Source organism: Pundamilia nyererei, unplaced genomic scaffold, assembly GCF_000239375.1.
Source record: "Pundamilia nyererei isolate P.nyererei 1_Seehausen unplaced genomic scaffold, PunNye1.0 scaffold00476, whole genome shotgun sequence".
Taxonomy (NCBI): Eukaryota; Metazoa; Chordata; class Actinopteri; order Cichliformes; family Cichlidae; genus Pundamilia; species Pundamilia nyererei.
In genome coordinates, this window is record NW_005187877.1 from 129,906 (window position 1) to 143,507 (window position 13,602).

Below are 13,602 nucleotides of genomic sequence, written 5' to 3' on the forward strand. Positions count from 1 at the left end.
TTTTGTTTTGGGTTTTTGGGGGGCTTTTCCAGTGTTTTTCTACTTGCTGGTGTTTTCTAAAGCTGGAGTGTGTTTGACCTCTCAGGGCCACCGTAAGTATTGCATGACCTTTCTGGTTTGATTTACTCAGGATTAATCAGAGGAGAGCGTACATGTTTATTAGCCAAATAACGTCTCTCGCTGCGTCCCTGTCTCTGGATCAGCACGGAGTTAGCAGAAGGATCAGAGCCGTTTGTCTCCATGCGCTCAACATGCTGACCATCCTCGAACCGCTCAATGATTTGAGATCGCCTAGGAGACACAAAAATCACATTCAAAAATTCAAGTTTGAAAAAAAGAAAAAACAGCAAAAACAATTTTTTGCTTTTTTTTTTTAAACAATACAGAAAAAAAATAATGGTATGGCACATCATGGTCGTGTCACAGAGAGCATAAAAAAAGACACCAAACATGAGCAAATCAAAGTCAAAATCCATGAGTTAAAGGAAAGAAGAGGCTTTGGTTTACAGTAAGCACAAATAAATCATCATTTTAGAAACACACAAAGTCTTCTCCACAGAAAATACAACATAAATATATGCAAAATAACAAATACTACCAAATAGAACCACCCAGAGGCATTTCTAGGAAAAAATAAAAAATAAAAAATGGTGTTATATAATTAGATCAAATTTAGGAGAGATGGAAAATGAATGGAATGGAGGATTAAACAAATTGCAAAGAGAAGCAGCAACAGTCAGCATTACCTTAAGGCACTGCACTTGTTAATGTATATGTATTTGAAAAATAAGTAGTGATTGAAGTTGGAGAAAACAAAACCGTATCTATAACCCAACCTGTCAGTATGTTGTATGCATGGTATGTACAGGAAATTAAGTATTTATTATGCATGTGTGTGCTCCGAGGCAGTGCAGGGATGAAATGATAGAAAGCAGGAGTCAGCGGTGACCAGCAGGGAACAGCATTGGGGCAGGGTGGAAGGGTTGGTTGAGCATTAGCTCTGAGAAGCTCTGTTCAGAAGCCCCTGGAAAAGATTGAAACAACAAAAACTAGCAAGGTAGCCGAGAGCAAAAGAGGTAGAGAGCAGTACAAAACCAAAACATCACATGCATTTAAATCCCTGTAATCATTAATGGCAAACCACTGATAAGCTAGGGTAGGCAGCAACAGCAACAGATGCTTGGAGAGAGCAGCCACAGGGTGGTGCTATAATACTGTGTGGGGTATCCTCAGCAATGGATGAACTTCACATAAACACTGAGCATGCTCTATTCTAGCTAACAATCGGTGGCTCATTAATGACTATTAATCATGTTGCCATCATTACTACAAGTTCATCTGCCTTATTTGTTATGGTGTTTGTTCAGCACTGATTGGGTCTATCACGAGGACGAGCGGGAAACTTAAAACGGCTCTGAACTGTCATCCTCACCTGCGCTCCTCCCCAAACAGCCGAGCCACCTCCTCTCTCCCGGGGCTCCGTGTCCGCGCCCTCAGGTCTTGGCGCTTCTTCTCTGAGCGGAAAGCTTCTCGGTAGCTCAGTCTGCGGGCCCGGGGCACATCTGCCAGTGCTGCGTACTCCCTGCCGGAACAGCCGACTCGGCCGCCCCCGCCACCATTGTGCCCCTCCCAAGTGGATGTAGCTCCACTGGGATCAGAGTCCAGAGAGCTCTGAGAAGAGCTGATGGTGGAGTAGCTTGGGGAGACAAGTGAACCTGGAGAGGGGAGAGGGTCTTGGGAGGGTTGATGAGGGGAAGTCTGGGGTTCTGATTCAGAGTTGTACCTGGAACTGGGAGCTCCTAAAGAGGAGGAAGATGCTGAAGAGGAGAGGGGCAGATGCTGGGGTGGCTGTGAGTGATGTGCAGACTGTGGAGAAGGCTCCGACTTGGTCTTCTCCAGGGAGAAATACCCACTCTCAACTCGTACCTTACGTCCACTGCTTACAGTGCCACCATCTGGGGGAGAGAAGAAAAAAAAATGAAATTCAGTTTGTTTATTGAAGAACGTGATTAAAAGCACAAACTTTTATGCTCAATCGTGTCATATTCAATTTAGATTATTTTTCTATCCTTGTAAATACAGTTGCTGTGAGTTGCATAGAGTTTTGTTAAAGTTCTCACCATCTTGAGTAGTGATACTGGAGTCTGGCTGACTGTGGCCCAGCTGGCTGAGACAGGAGGCACTGCGGCTGCAGGGGATGGTGGCCCTGCTCCAGCGGGGCTCTTCCTGCCACAGAGTGGCGCGGCTCATTGGCACCCGCTCGGCGCTGGCAATACTGCTGGGCAGGCATGGGATGCTGCCCCTGCTGCTGCTGCTGGTCACTGTTACCTTAGCTGGGCCGGGCTCCTGTGTAATGGTTGGGGTTGGAAGGAGTGGGTGGGGAGAGGAAAGGATATATTGGCAGGTAAGGTCACAGAAAGACTACAGGACAAAGGAATATGAGGAGGAAAGAGATTAAAGAACATTTATGATGTAAATGTAATGAGAAATCAAATATTGGAATATGTATGTTACTCAAATCCTGATTATTGTACTCCATGTTCTGATCACATTAGTAAGCATTTGTAGAGATAAATCATTGTCCTCTTTAAGATGTTTTGCTTTGGTTTTTTATATGAATCAAACATTAAGGCAATAAAAAAAACGTTTTATTTCTAGTAAATTACTGGAAGAGTGAAGCTGGAACAGTAAAAGGGAGAAAGGGACTGACAGCTAGACAAACACACGTACTTATGAGGAATAGCGAGAGCAAACTAAAACACCCCACGAGGACAGTGTGCAGAGGTGGATGATGTCGGAACAGATTTCCTTGGCTAAAAGTGCCGAGAACGTCTTGATTTGATTAACAAATGCAAACAAAATTAAAGCTGTTCAAAGATCTGATTTCACCAAATCAGTGATTAGAAGATGCACAAAATCACTGAGATAACAAGAAAGAGGAAGATTTTTAAAGAAAGCGACCCTCAAACAGCCCACTTTCATCCAGCCTATTCAAATCACCACAAACATGCTGATGCTGTGCAAAGAATTGCTCTTTAGGCATCGCAAAGGTAGGCTAAAAGCATGTCTGTTTCATTCCCCCTTCACCTGGAGTGATTAAAAACATGCTGAAATTAATTTAGAGGGACAGAGCGACGAGAGTTTTAAAATTTAGGGTTTTTTTGAAGGTGAAGCAGGATAAGAAGTTTGGCCAAGCTGAACTCACTGGGTGCCCATTCATGTCCTCAGTGGAAAAACACTGTCTTGGAGTTACTCCACCCTGCCAATCACAGAATACCCTTGATGTTAATGCTTACTATTTAGTGCTCATTATGATCAATACATAACATTTTCATGGACCGCTCTTTTTATTGCGACTTCTATTTAAAGTCAAAAAACAAAAACAAAACAAAAAAATAAATACAAAACAAAACATGACTATGAGATGTCAAGGGCTTTACTGGAGAAGAACTAAAAATGCAGACAACTTTCAGTTACAATGACACACACGCGTCACATGACATCATTTTTTTGTACTCAATGTACTTGTCTTAAAGGGCGCTACCCACAAGACAAATACGACTGTGCACAGGTATGTCTCCAGTAAAGTATGCACAAGTGGGAGGGGAGCTTTCAGGTGGAAGTATGGAGCTGACACAGTGCGGTGTGGAAAATTCAAGCCTCGACATAACGCTGGGTATTTATCCACTCGAATAACCTAAGAGATACTGATAGGACCTGCCAGCAAACAAGCAGCGAAAGCATGACCATGCTCACATATTACCGAGCCTAATTATGCGGTGGCCTTGACCACTACAGCGGTATTTAAAAGTGAAGCCCACAGGCACACATCAGATATGTTTGGACCCAATGAAATATGACTGCAGATGTTTGTGCTATCTTAAAGGGTTATCACAGCTATTTAAAAACCATAAACATGCGCATTGTGCTTGTAAAATGACCATGAAGCAAACTGCTCCTTGTTAATGGTAAACTGCCAAAAATAAATAAATAAAGGACTGAATCAATAACCATAAGGTCAATGATGTAGAAGCTGATTAGCCCACCAAAATTACTGTACAAAACATCCCCTGTATTGTTATTGTTACTGAATTAAAATCTAATTAAAACGACAAACATGACCTTGAGCAATAAGACCTTGGATTCAGACCAATTAAATTCTCACCAACATTGTAAGAGGAGTAGAGTCTTGTGAATGGATGGTGAGAGCTCATCAGTCCTTTGGCTGGATGAACTAACCAGATCAGTCACTTAGGCTACGTTCACACTGCAGGCGAAAGAGCATCAAATCAGATTCTTTTGACCCTATGCGACCCATATCAGATCATGGTATGACAGTGTGAACGGCACAAATCCGATATTTTCAAATCTGATCTGGGTCACTTTCGTATGTGGTACTGAATGCGATACATATCCGATGTTTTAGAAAGAGACTGCTGTGTGAACGGTCACGTCGCATTAAATCCGTCTTTTACGTCACTGACACAAGACAGACGGCAATTATCAGCGCCGGAGAAGACATCGTGAACGCTTCCTGACCATCCAGTGTAGATGTCAGTGAAACTGTTGGGAAGACAACGTTGGAGAAACGTGAACATTTTATTTGTACTGTATAATCTGCAGATTCTGACAGAAATCTGCAACTATCCTTTGAAGCACCGCTCCTCTAAAACAGCAATAAAAGGTAATTATTAGGTTATTTACATTATTATGTAAATAGCAAAATAACTTAAAGCAAAAATTGGGAAACGTAAAGTCTGAAGTCTTTATATTAAGGGCCATCAGTCAAACAATACTGTTTGTTCTGGGTCTAAACAGAGCGCGTTGCGTGTGACGTCTTCTTTTGCGCATGCGGGCCGCTTTGAGCGTTCACACTAGAGCGCGTTTGCTGTCGCATTTTATCTGTAGTATGAATAAGCAGACAAAAAAAAAAAAAAATCGGAATTGAGCATTAAGACCTGCAGTGTGAACGTAGCCTTAGTAGCTCATCGGCTCCATCAGAATCCACAGTTTATTGTAATGTGTGAAGTACAGAAAGAGAGCGGTAAGTTTGTTTTGCTGTACTGCAGTTCACAACAGTCATACGTAAAGACAAATTAATTTTGTTTCGCTAAAAAGTGACCAATAGTCGAGGAGGAGTGATTCCTGGAAACTGGACGGATGGACAGATGCATACCTCCCCACCACATTAGCTCATTGGTTGGTTACATACCATTAAACACACCAGAACTATTATAAATTGCTGTAAGAGTGACTGGCTTTAAAATATTACATGAATTGACTTTTCTTGCCTTTTCTTCTTTATTTACCTTTGCATTAATCCCCCAATTTACTTTCTTATTTAATTATATTTATTGGTTTTATTCATTTTCCCACATATATTTAATACACATATAAAACAAGAAGTTCTTCATGATTCACAATAGAATACAACTGCTGGTCAGGATATGGCATGACAACTGAGGGTCTGCTTTAGGCGACAGTAACGGTTCATTTTTAAAAATTTGAATTCTCCATATTTCTTATTCTTCCTTGAATGTTTTATAGGCTGACATGCATTTCACCATTGAGTCACTAGAACTGCTGTAGCCCAATTATTTGTCACATTGGCACAATATAAATTTGATCACATTCGCCAGTGAAGTGTTTACAATGTAGATTTAGAGCTGTAGGCCTGACTCCCATGCCTCCCTATAATGTTTAACTCTATAGGTACCATAATATTAAATCACCAATTAATTGTGGATTTTACCAACAAAATGAACAAGTAAAGAACAAAAATGAATAGCAATCCAAGAATAACCTTTCAGAGGAAATTATATGTGAACAGAAGAGGAGCTTCAGGTTTGGTTACCTACACGAACAGTTACTGTACGCAGCAAAGAAAAGAAACAAGACCAATGAAAACAGACGTAACTGGTGGTCACAGCGAGACACAGTCAAGGTCATGTCTGTGTCGCCGCCCTCTCTGTAAATGAGCCAGTCTGCATAAGCCGAGCAAGGTCACAGTCTGATTCGGGGCGCCGTCATTAGAGGAACCAGACAATGAAGTTCAGTTTGTACGTTTGTTTGTATGCACCACAAACTTGGCCAGGTCTCACACAGGAGGGGGGCGGGCGGCACAAACTGGTATGCCATGGTGGGTGGTCTGTGCAATTTTATTATATCATATTCTTATATTTCATCTTCACTCTGGACCATTATTCTTTTATTCCTACCTGCCAGGGAATACAAAACTTGCTCTGACGCAAAAACTGCTTTTTGCTCCCATGGTGGTTCTGAAAGGCGTTGCAAGACAGGCTTGAAAGACACATTAGTGACCTTGACCCTTTTTAGACTGTTAAATGTACTCTGCAAAGATTGTTTAATAGGCAGGACTACTGGAGTTCAAAACCCAAAGTACACCTTTTCTGGCTCACAGACTTAAACATGCATCTTGTTAAGAGTTCAGGAGCTCAGTGTGAAATGACAAAACCTTTATTGGGTTGCCACAAATATTTAAGGATTTAAATCCTCGATAAGTCCTGAATGGGAATGCTTTGATAAGCACCAAATGCTTAATCACCACACGGACTGAAAAAGCCTGACAGGTGTGATGGCAGCTGCTGGACATGACAATGAAACTGAGCGCACCAGCAAATTCATGTGCAACAGGATCAAAGTTGCTGCTGAATGTTGTTACAGCACGCATGCAGTTGTCAACATTTCCCTTCACTGTTTGTTCAGGAATATTTTGATAGCTGACTAATGTTTGCTGCCTGCCAACCTTGTGATACTGTTCCATATCTATGCAATTATGCACTGCTGGAAGCATAAAGCAGGTATTAATTGTGGAAAACAATACCAAATGCGATTTACAACACCCAAGAAACAATATGTAACACGATGTGTGCTTCACTGATAGCTGGAGTTAAATTAGACAAGTGTGAGGCGTGTTGTCTATCGAAACTGACATATCATGTGACACAGGAATGTAAATATTAGAGATGGACCGATCCGATATTACGTATCGGTATCGGTCCGATACTGACCTAAATTACTGGATCGGATATCGGAGAAAAATAAAAAATGTAATCCGATCCATTAAATATCACGAAAGCACCTCACAAAACTTGCAACACGCCGTAACTCACCTCAGAACGTTAGCACGTCGGAGCAGTATGCATCACGTGATAGAGCCGCTGTGGCATGCGGGACCTGTCGGTGGTCTGGATAGCATGTGGAGCTTCGCTAGCAACCCGGCATTTCATCTCCGACAAAGTTATCCCCGAGAGAAGTAAAGCAAGTGTGTAAGTCCATCTCTGAATGTTTGTAAAGCATTCCTGCGTTAAGCTTAACAAGCGACTGCCTCTTCTTGCTGCTACTTCAATCATGAAACTGCTTAACGATCAGCTGATCGGCTTTTCTGTCGCGAGTCCGTCTCTCTGGTTTGTCTTTGGCCCACTTTGCACCAGAAAGAGGAAACCAGCGGCTGAACAACAGCAGCACGTTTAAGCTTGATCAGCTGTTGTTAGAATTTATTTATTATTACTTTCTACTCGAGGATCTTTTTCTATGTAGCTGACGGCTGGTAACTGTGCAGGGGCGGATCTAGCAAAGTTTAGCCAGGGGGGCCGATAGGGCATTAACAGGGAAAAGGGGGCACAAAGACATACTTTTCTTTCTTATTCTCATTTAAAATGTCGAGCTTTTAATAAATAATTATCCGAATCTTACACCCAAAGTTTTAATTTGATGTAAAATGAATAGAAGTCAATTACTGTATATAGTAACTATTAAGTCTAATATACCCTAGTAAGCTATAGTACTTTTTCCTTTGGGAAGGTACCATCTGTGCAGTCTGCAATTTTGTTGAAGAACGATGTTGAATCTATTTAATATTTCTTGAAAAATAATTGATTTCTGTGCATTTTTTTTCACACTGCATCAAATTAAGGTTGATTACGTCGATTAAGCATCATGAGGTGGAGCGTGAGGGGTGGTTCCCTATTTTTTATTTATTTATTTTTGTTGTTGCTGGGAGTTGGAACCCTATTAGTTAGGTTGCTTAATATTTACACTAAGTACTCTTTAAAATACCAGAATAGGGAGGATGGTGTAGGTTTGAGTTTATTAGATTGATCAGTATTGCTGAACTATGAAAAAATTTTTTTTTGCATACAGGTATAACAGAATAGCTTTAGTGTAGTTGTTGTTTTAAACTTGAGTATGAACTTATACAAAATGCAGCAAGATATTTAAAAAACTGTTTTGTTGATTAAAAAACACTATATCGGATTCATATCGGTATCGGCAGATATCCAAATTTATGATATCGGTATCGGTATCGGACATAAAAAAGTGGTATCGTGCCATCTCTAGTAAATATAGGCGGTTTAAACTGTTGAGCATGTCACTGGCAGAAAAACTACATCTGTCTCCCTCTCAAAGGGGGGAAAAAGCTGTTGTAGTTGGAGAGGAATGAGAGGCATCCGTTCTGCATATTTCCATGGCAGAGGTCATCCTTAAATATATGCTCTCTTTGTTGTTGACAAGGAATGAAGCAATTGCCACATGTGGATAATTTATAATGTTCATAATATCTAAAACATAAGGGTCAAGCTGCAGCTCTATGTTGACACAGACAAACCTCCTGAATACAGCCTGTGATCCCGTCATCATTTAATCCTATTACTGCACATATTTGGGTAAAACTGTGTCATAATCATTGCGCTACAGTCAAAAACCACCTCTGAGCTTTAATTAATCAGCTCATTTGTGAGTTCATATTTCCCCCCAGACATCTAAGAGAAAACCCATTCATGAATGTGGGGTTGACTGGGGCTGTGGACAGCCACATGAACTCAAGCACATAAATCCTGTTGTCAGAGCTGTCATAAGCACAGAAACATAAAGATGCTTCATTGTGAGTTATTAAACATAGTTCTCCCTCATACAAAACACGTTGAAAGAATATAACATAAATGTTCTTTGACATTTATACATGCAAGTCCCAAGCTTTTGGTTTGTTTTAAACCACCAATATTAAACTGAAAAAAGAAAAGAAAACTATACACTTCATGACATATAATATAACAATTTAAATTTGGCTGTTGTTCACTGGGCAAAGAAAGAATAAGTTCATTACCTGGTGAGTGGGTGGATCGACTTTGCGTTTTTTCTTCTGGTTCTGTTTGTTTGTCCTGGGGTACACAGTCAGAGCCTCCTGCCACCTGCAAATAATGAAACAGTGCAAGTGCTCTTCTAGTCTTAAATTCTGACTGCATAAACTCTGCATGCTTAATGGATTCATATACAAAGGGACAAAGTTTTCTGCAGCAAAGAATAAACTACGAAGCATGCCCCAACAAAGCGATACGTTAATAACACATTTACAACACTAAAGGCTAAGGCAGCAAAGTCAGCACAGTTTCATTTCTTAAAAGGTAGCCTATTCCAGCTCCATATTTGTAGTCTTGGACTCTAGTAAAGTAGCTTTTACAAATTCACAGTTCAAAGTACATCTCATTGAATTCTAATATGCATCATACTGAGCGTTTGTTTAGCCTCCTATTTCATCCTCTGCCTGAAACGAGCAGCTTCCCTTTAAGGCCTCCCTCTCTTTGGAACTACTTTGTTCAGTTTGGCTGCCTCTCACAAACAGAAGGTTTACACAGCAGGTGAGTGGGGCGTCTGAGCTCATAGCCTGAGCTGTGTCCGAGATGACCACATTAGCAAGATCGACTCCGACAGTAAATACAGGTAAAACTAGAAAGAAACCCTGGCTGTGTCAAAGCATTTAGGAGTATCTGAAGTCTGAGCTTTTGGGATGGCACATACATATGCTTACTTCATTTTGTGATTCTGTGTCCATGTTTAATCTGAGAATCCACCAAAAACTAAGAGCATATTTATGACAGAAAATAAGAAAATGGTAGAGAACAAAAATCATAGAACATAACAGATCTTAATTTCTGTTTGCATATTCATTCTTTTGAAGTTATGCTTTAGTTAAAAAGATGGGGATAATGCATTTTGTTGGATATGGTAAACCACGGTGCTTTAACACCACAAATATTTATACAGGTAACAGCGAATCTAGATCCTTACATCATCTGAATGAAGTGCTGACACGGACAGGGTTAGCAAATCTAGTGATCAACATTTTTAGGACAGAACACCAACACATGGCACTGTGTTCAAACTCTAATAAAAGTCAAAAGACATCTTAGAGGAGAATAACATAGTGAAAAATAAACTCCACTGTCAGGAAATGACAAACTTGAAAAGCTAATATGGTTCTGTGATGGCCTAGAACAAACACATGCATGCCAGATGATGATAGGAGAGTGGGAGGTGAATAGCGATAGAGCAGGTAGCATGATGAGGAGTGGGTGCTGTGAGTCACAGTTCCCTAAGAATAGCTATAATGTGCATCAGCCGGCCAGGGAGAGCGCAGTGCAGAAACACGCTTTAAACTGCAGGCTCAAATGAAGCCTGAAGTATGAAGATTACATTTTAGTACTGTAATCTAGGTCCTGCTGTAGAAGACTTTGTTAAGACAGGGAGAGGGTTAGAAAAGCAGGCAGAGCCAACAGTTCAAGAATGTGCACTGTCACTGCAGCGTAAATTACAACTATCTGAAGAGCACAGCACAAAGGAGACAGCAGGGGGCAGAGCAGTTTGGCTGCCACAGCAGCTACACACAGCCATACCACTTTATTTCTGTCACCACTGTCCATGCAACCCAGAAGACAGAGCAACACAAACCGCACTGCCCACCTGAAGTCATTTCTTTCTATATATGTATCCAAATAATGGCAGGATGTGCATTTGCGAATCCTAATATAGTAGATGATTATAGTACTATGATAGCAGGTTTTTACGTCTTACCCATTGATGATTTCTTTACACTCGGCCCGTATGAAGTACTCCTTCTCAGGGGTCAGGATGCACAGCGAGTTCTTCTGACCTGTCCTGGACTCGCCGTCGATGACGTCAGAACACTGGTTCATATTGATTGTACCCTGGGGAAGCGTGCTGGGCTGAAGAGGCACAGGGAGAAAGTGGGAAGTGGGAAGTTAACAGACGTGCTTGCAAATCCCTCCACATGGTCTGCCTTCTCACACAATCCGCCCCAGCATGAAATTTTATGCCAAGCTTGGCATGCCGCACACTGATATAACAGTCTGTGCAAACGCAAATGTTCTTGTCACGGCTCACTTTCAGTATTTTGTGATTTGAGATATGCGTCGAAGCATTTAAACTGCGTTAATTCCATAATTGCCTTACATATGCAGCACTGCTCTAGGAAAAACATGATTTTACAAGAGGAAAAGCTGCTGTTCTTTGCAGCTTTGATGTTATCAGCATGAAACTGTTATGAAGTCAATAATCAAGCCTCTATTAGATTTTTAGTGAAGGTGCAATTTTATTTGTAGGATAAGTTAAGCACATGTACCCAAAAATAAGATAAAAATGAATGACAAATTTCTCAAATGAACTCAACTGACTGCACTAAAACCGCATGAATGGCCCTGTGAAAGAAGAGCCTGTTACAGTACAAGTTCATAGGTTCATTACGTGGTTCGCTGTCTGATGCCTCGCCGCGATCTGCAAACACAGCTATGCAGACTGACACGGATGCCATCTGTCAGCAATAAATACCATGACCACAGGACTTTCTGAATAATACCACTTTGTGTACAATGACTTAGGGTTTCAATGGAAGTTTGTGTAAGTACACAACAGCTTTTTAAATGCACCACGGCTTATTTACAATGAATACAGACTAAGATCATATAATCTAGTTATACCAGTCAATGGCACTGCATTACTCATCTACAGTGTTGTAAAATCATGGCTTTCTAAGAGCACCAAGGAGTAAAAAGACTTGTGCAGTTGCTTTCTTATGAATACAGTAAAGAAGACAAACAACTGCACAAAAGCAACCAGAAATATTACAAAGCTCTGACACCTGACTTTAATTCAGTCTGACCTCCAAATGACTTCCACGAGCCCTGAAAGAAAAAAAAAAAAAGCTAGAATAATCCTATCCTATGTTGACTGAGGGATTTAAATTTGTTCAATCAAGTAAGTGAGCACTGCGTATCTAATCTGTTCTACTAGCTTAGGACAAAAATATCTACAATTTTCTTTTCTGGAAAAAACTGAGATCACGATTATTAAATCGTTTTGCTCGCTGGCTTTAGAAATATCATACATTTATTGAGCTTAAATGGTCTTGGTGGAGCCCCATGAACTTTAATTTCAAGTCAACTGAACAACAAATGCAAAAATTCTCTTTTTTTTTTTTAAATAAGGGATTAAGAAGGACAGACAAAGCATACTAATGTAAAGGGATTTATGATACAATAAAACAAACAGCATTCTAGCAAAACAAAATACAGCAAACTGACAAAGTTTACACTAAAATTCTATCAACTGCTCTAGCTTCACTAAAACAACCCCACATGCAGGGATCCGCAAGCTTTAACGTAGCAGACCAAAGATGATAAATTACAGCCCTCAGCAAATCTGCACTCATTACGAGAGAGCTGGAAAGGGAGAGAAAATTAAAAGGTCACGTAGTGATCCAATAGATCTGAATCAAGGACCCAAATAGTGCAGCTTAACTGTAACCTATCAGTAAGAGAGCAATTGAGGCCCATTTATGGCCTCTAATGTGGACAGAGAAATCCACAGTTGTGGTAACGCCACCCTGAGGGAAGATGAGAGGCCCCGTTTACTTTGTTGCTATTAATTGTCACTTTTTTACCACTTTCTATTTTGTAAGAGTCAAAATTTTGGCACTGAAAAATAAGAGCAGGAGGACAGTAGGTTAGTCTAACAAGACTAACATCTATGCGGTGTATGCATGCAATAAAAATGGCGATTGGACATTGTTTTGGTGCAACAACTTTAAAATGGCCTGTAACTGAAGGGCTTTTGACAGTAGAGAGGCCAGGGCAACAGCCGGACTTGACACAGAGCCATGTAAACAACCCTTGGGACAGCTGGGCAAGGACTGAGTCCTGGTCCATAGTGGCTAGCCAGAGAGGCTGGAGTCAGCTTGACCTGAAAGCCCTGGTCTCACCCTCACAGAGACGTTGAAGATTTAAAAGACAGAGAGGAGGACCAGTAGAGGGTGAGAGGAGGGACATTAAGGTCTTGAGCTAGTGGTCAAGCAGAACAGCAGTGCAGCAGGAAAAAAATAAAATAAAAAGGGCTTTTGTGGACTTTGACTTTGGACTGCTCGGCCATCTGTCTGTGTAAACAAATCTAGAGTACACCACACATGTGGGCTTGTCCTTGAGCTGGAGTCAGAAGAGGATAAACGGCAAAAAATGTCTGATTCTGGGAACAGTTGTACAAGCAGCTTAAGGCCCTGGTTTAATAAGCACTGCATTGGATTCTCATGAACACAGAAAATAAATCAGACTGACAGCAGCTTCGATTAGGAACCTATTTTCATAGAGCAGCTCACCTCTGAGAGGGATTTCAGTGCTTTGACTGTAGTAGGAGGCAGCGCAGTAGGAGTACAGTAAATGTTTGCTGGAGCTGTGTGGCGACCAGCACGGGGTTCCTCTCACACATGTGCCCCCTCCCAGCTCCAGCACTGTG

General features: G+C 41.0%; 1 protein-coding gene across 6 annotated transcripts in view; it reads right to left on the bottom strand.

The window, feature by feature from the left end:
* LOC102194612 (myosin phosphatase Rho interacting protein) overlaps positions 1-13,602 on the bottom strand; it is a 52,805-nt gene that overhangs the window by 18,414 nt on the left and 20,789 nt on the right. For 3 of the 6 annotated variants that reach the window (XR_001290652.1, XM_013916134.1, XM_013916133.1), the window contains exons 4-9: positions 10,873-11,024; positions 9,128-9,212; positions 3,206-3,259; positions 2,121-2,346; positions 1,433-1,955; positions 153-291 (exon numbers count right to left, since the gene is read on the bottom strand). Coding sequence is in view for 5 of the 6 variants with exons in the window: in XM_013916134.1 (XP_013771588.1) it covers positions 153-291; positions 1,433-1,955; positions 2,121-2,346; positions 3,206-3,259; positions 9,128-9,212; positions 10,873-11,024 (1,179 nt within the window). In the remaining variant the exon portion in view is untranslated. Of the gene's footprint in view, positions 1-152; positions 292-598; positions 1,020-1,432; positions 1,956-2,120; positions 2,347-3,205; positions 3,260-9,127; positions 9,213-10,872; positions 11,025-13,602 lie in introns of those variants that run through there. The other 3 variants (XM_005753891.1, XM_005753895.2, XM_013916135.1) reach the window with 3 other exon arrangements.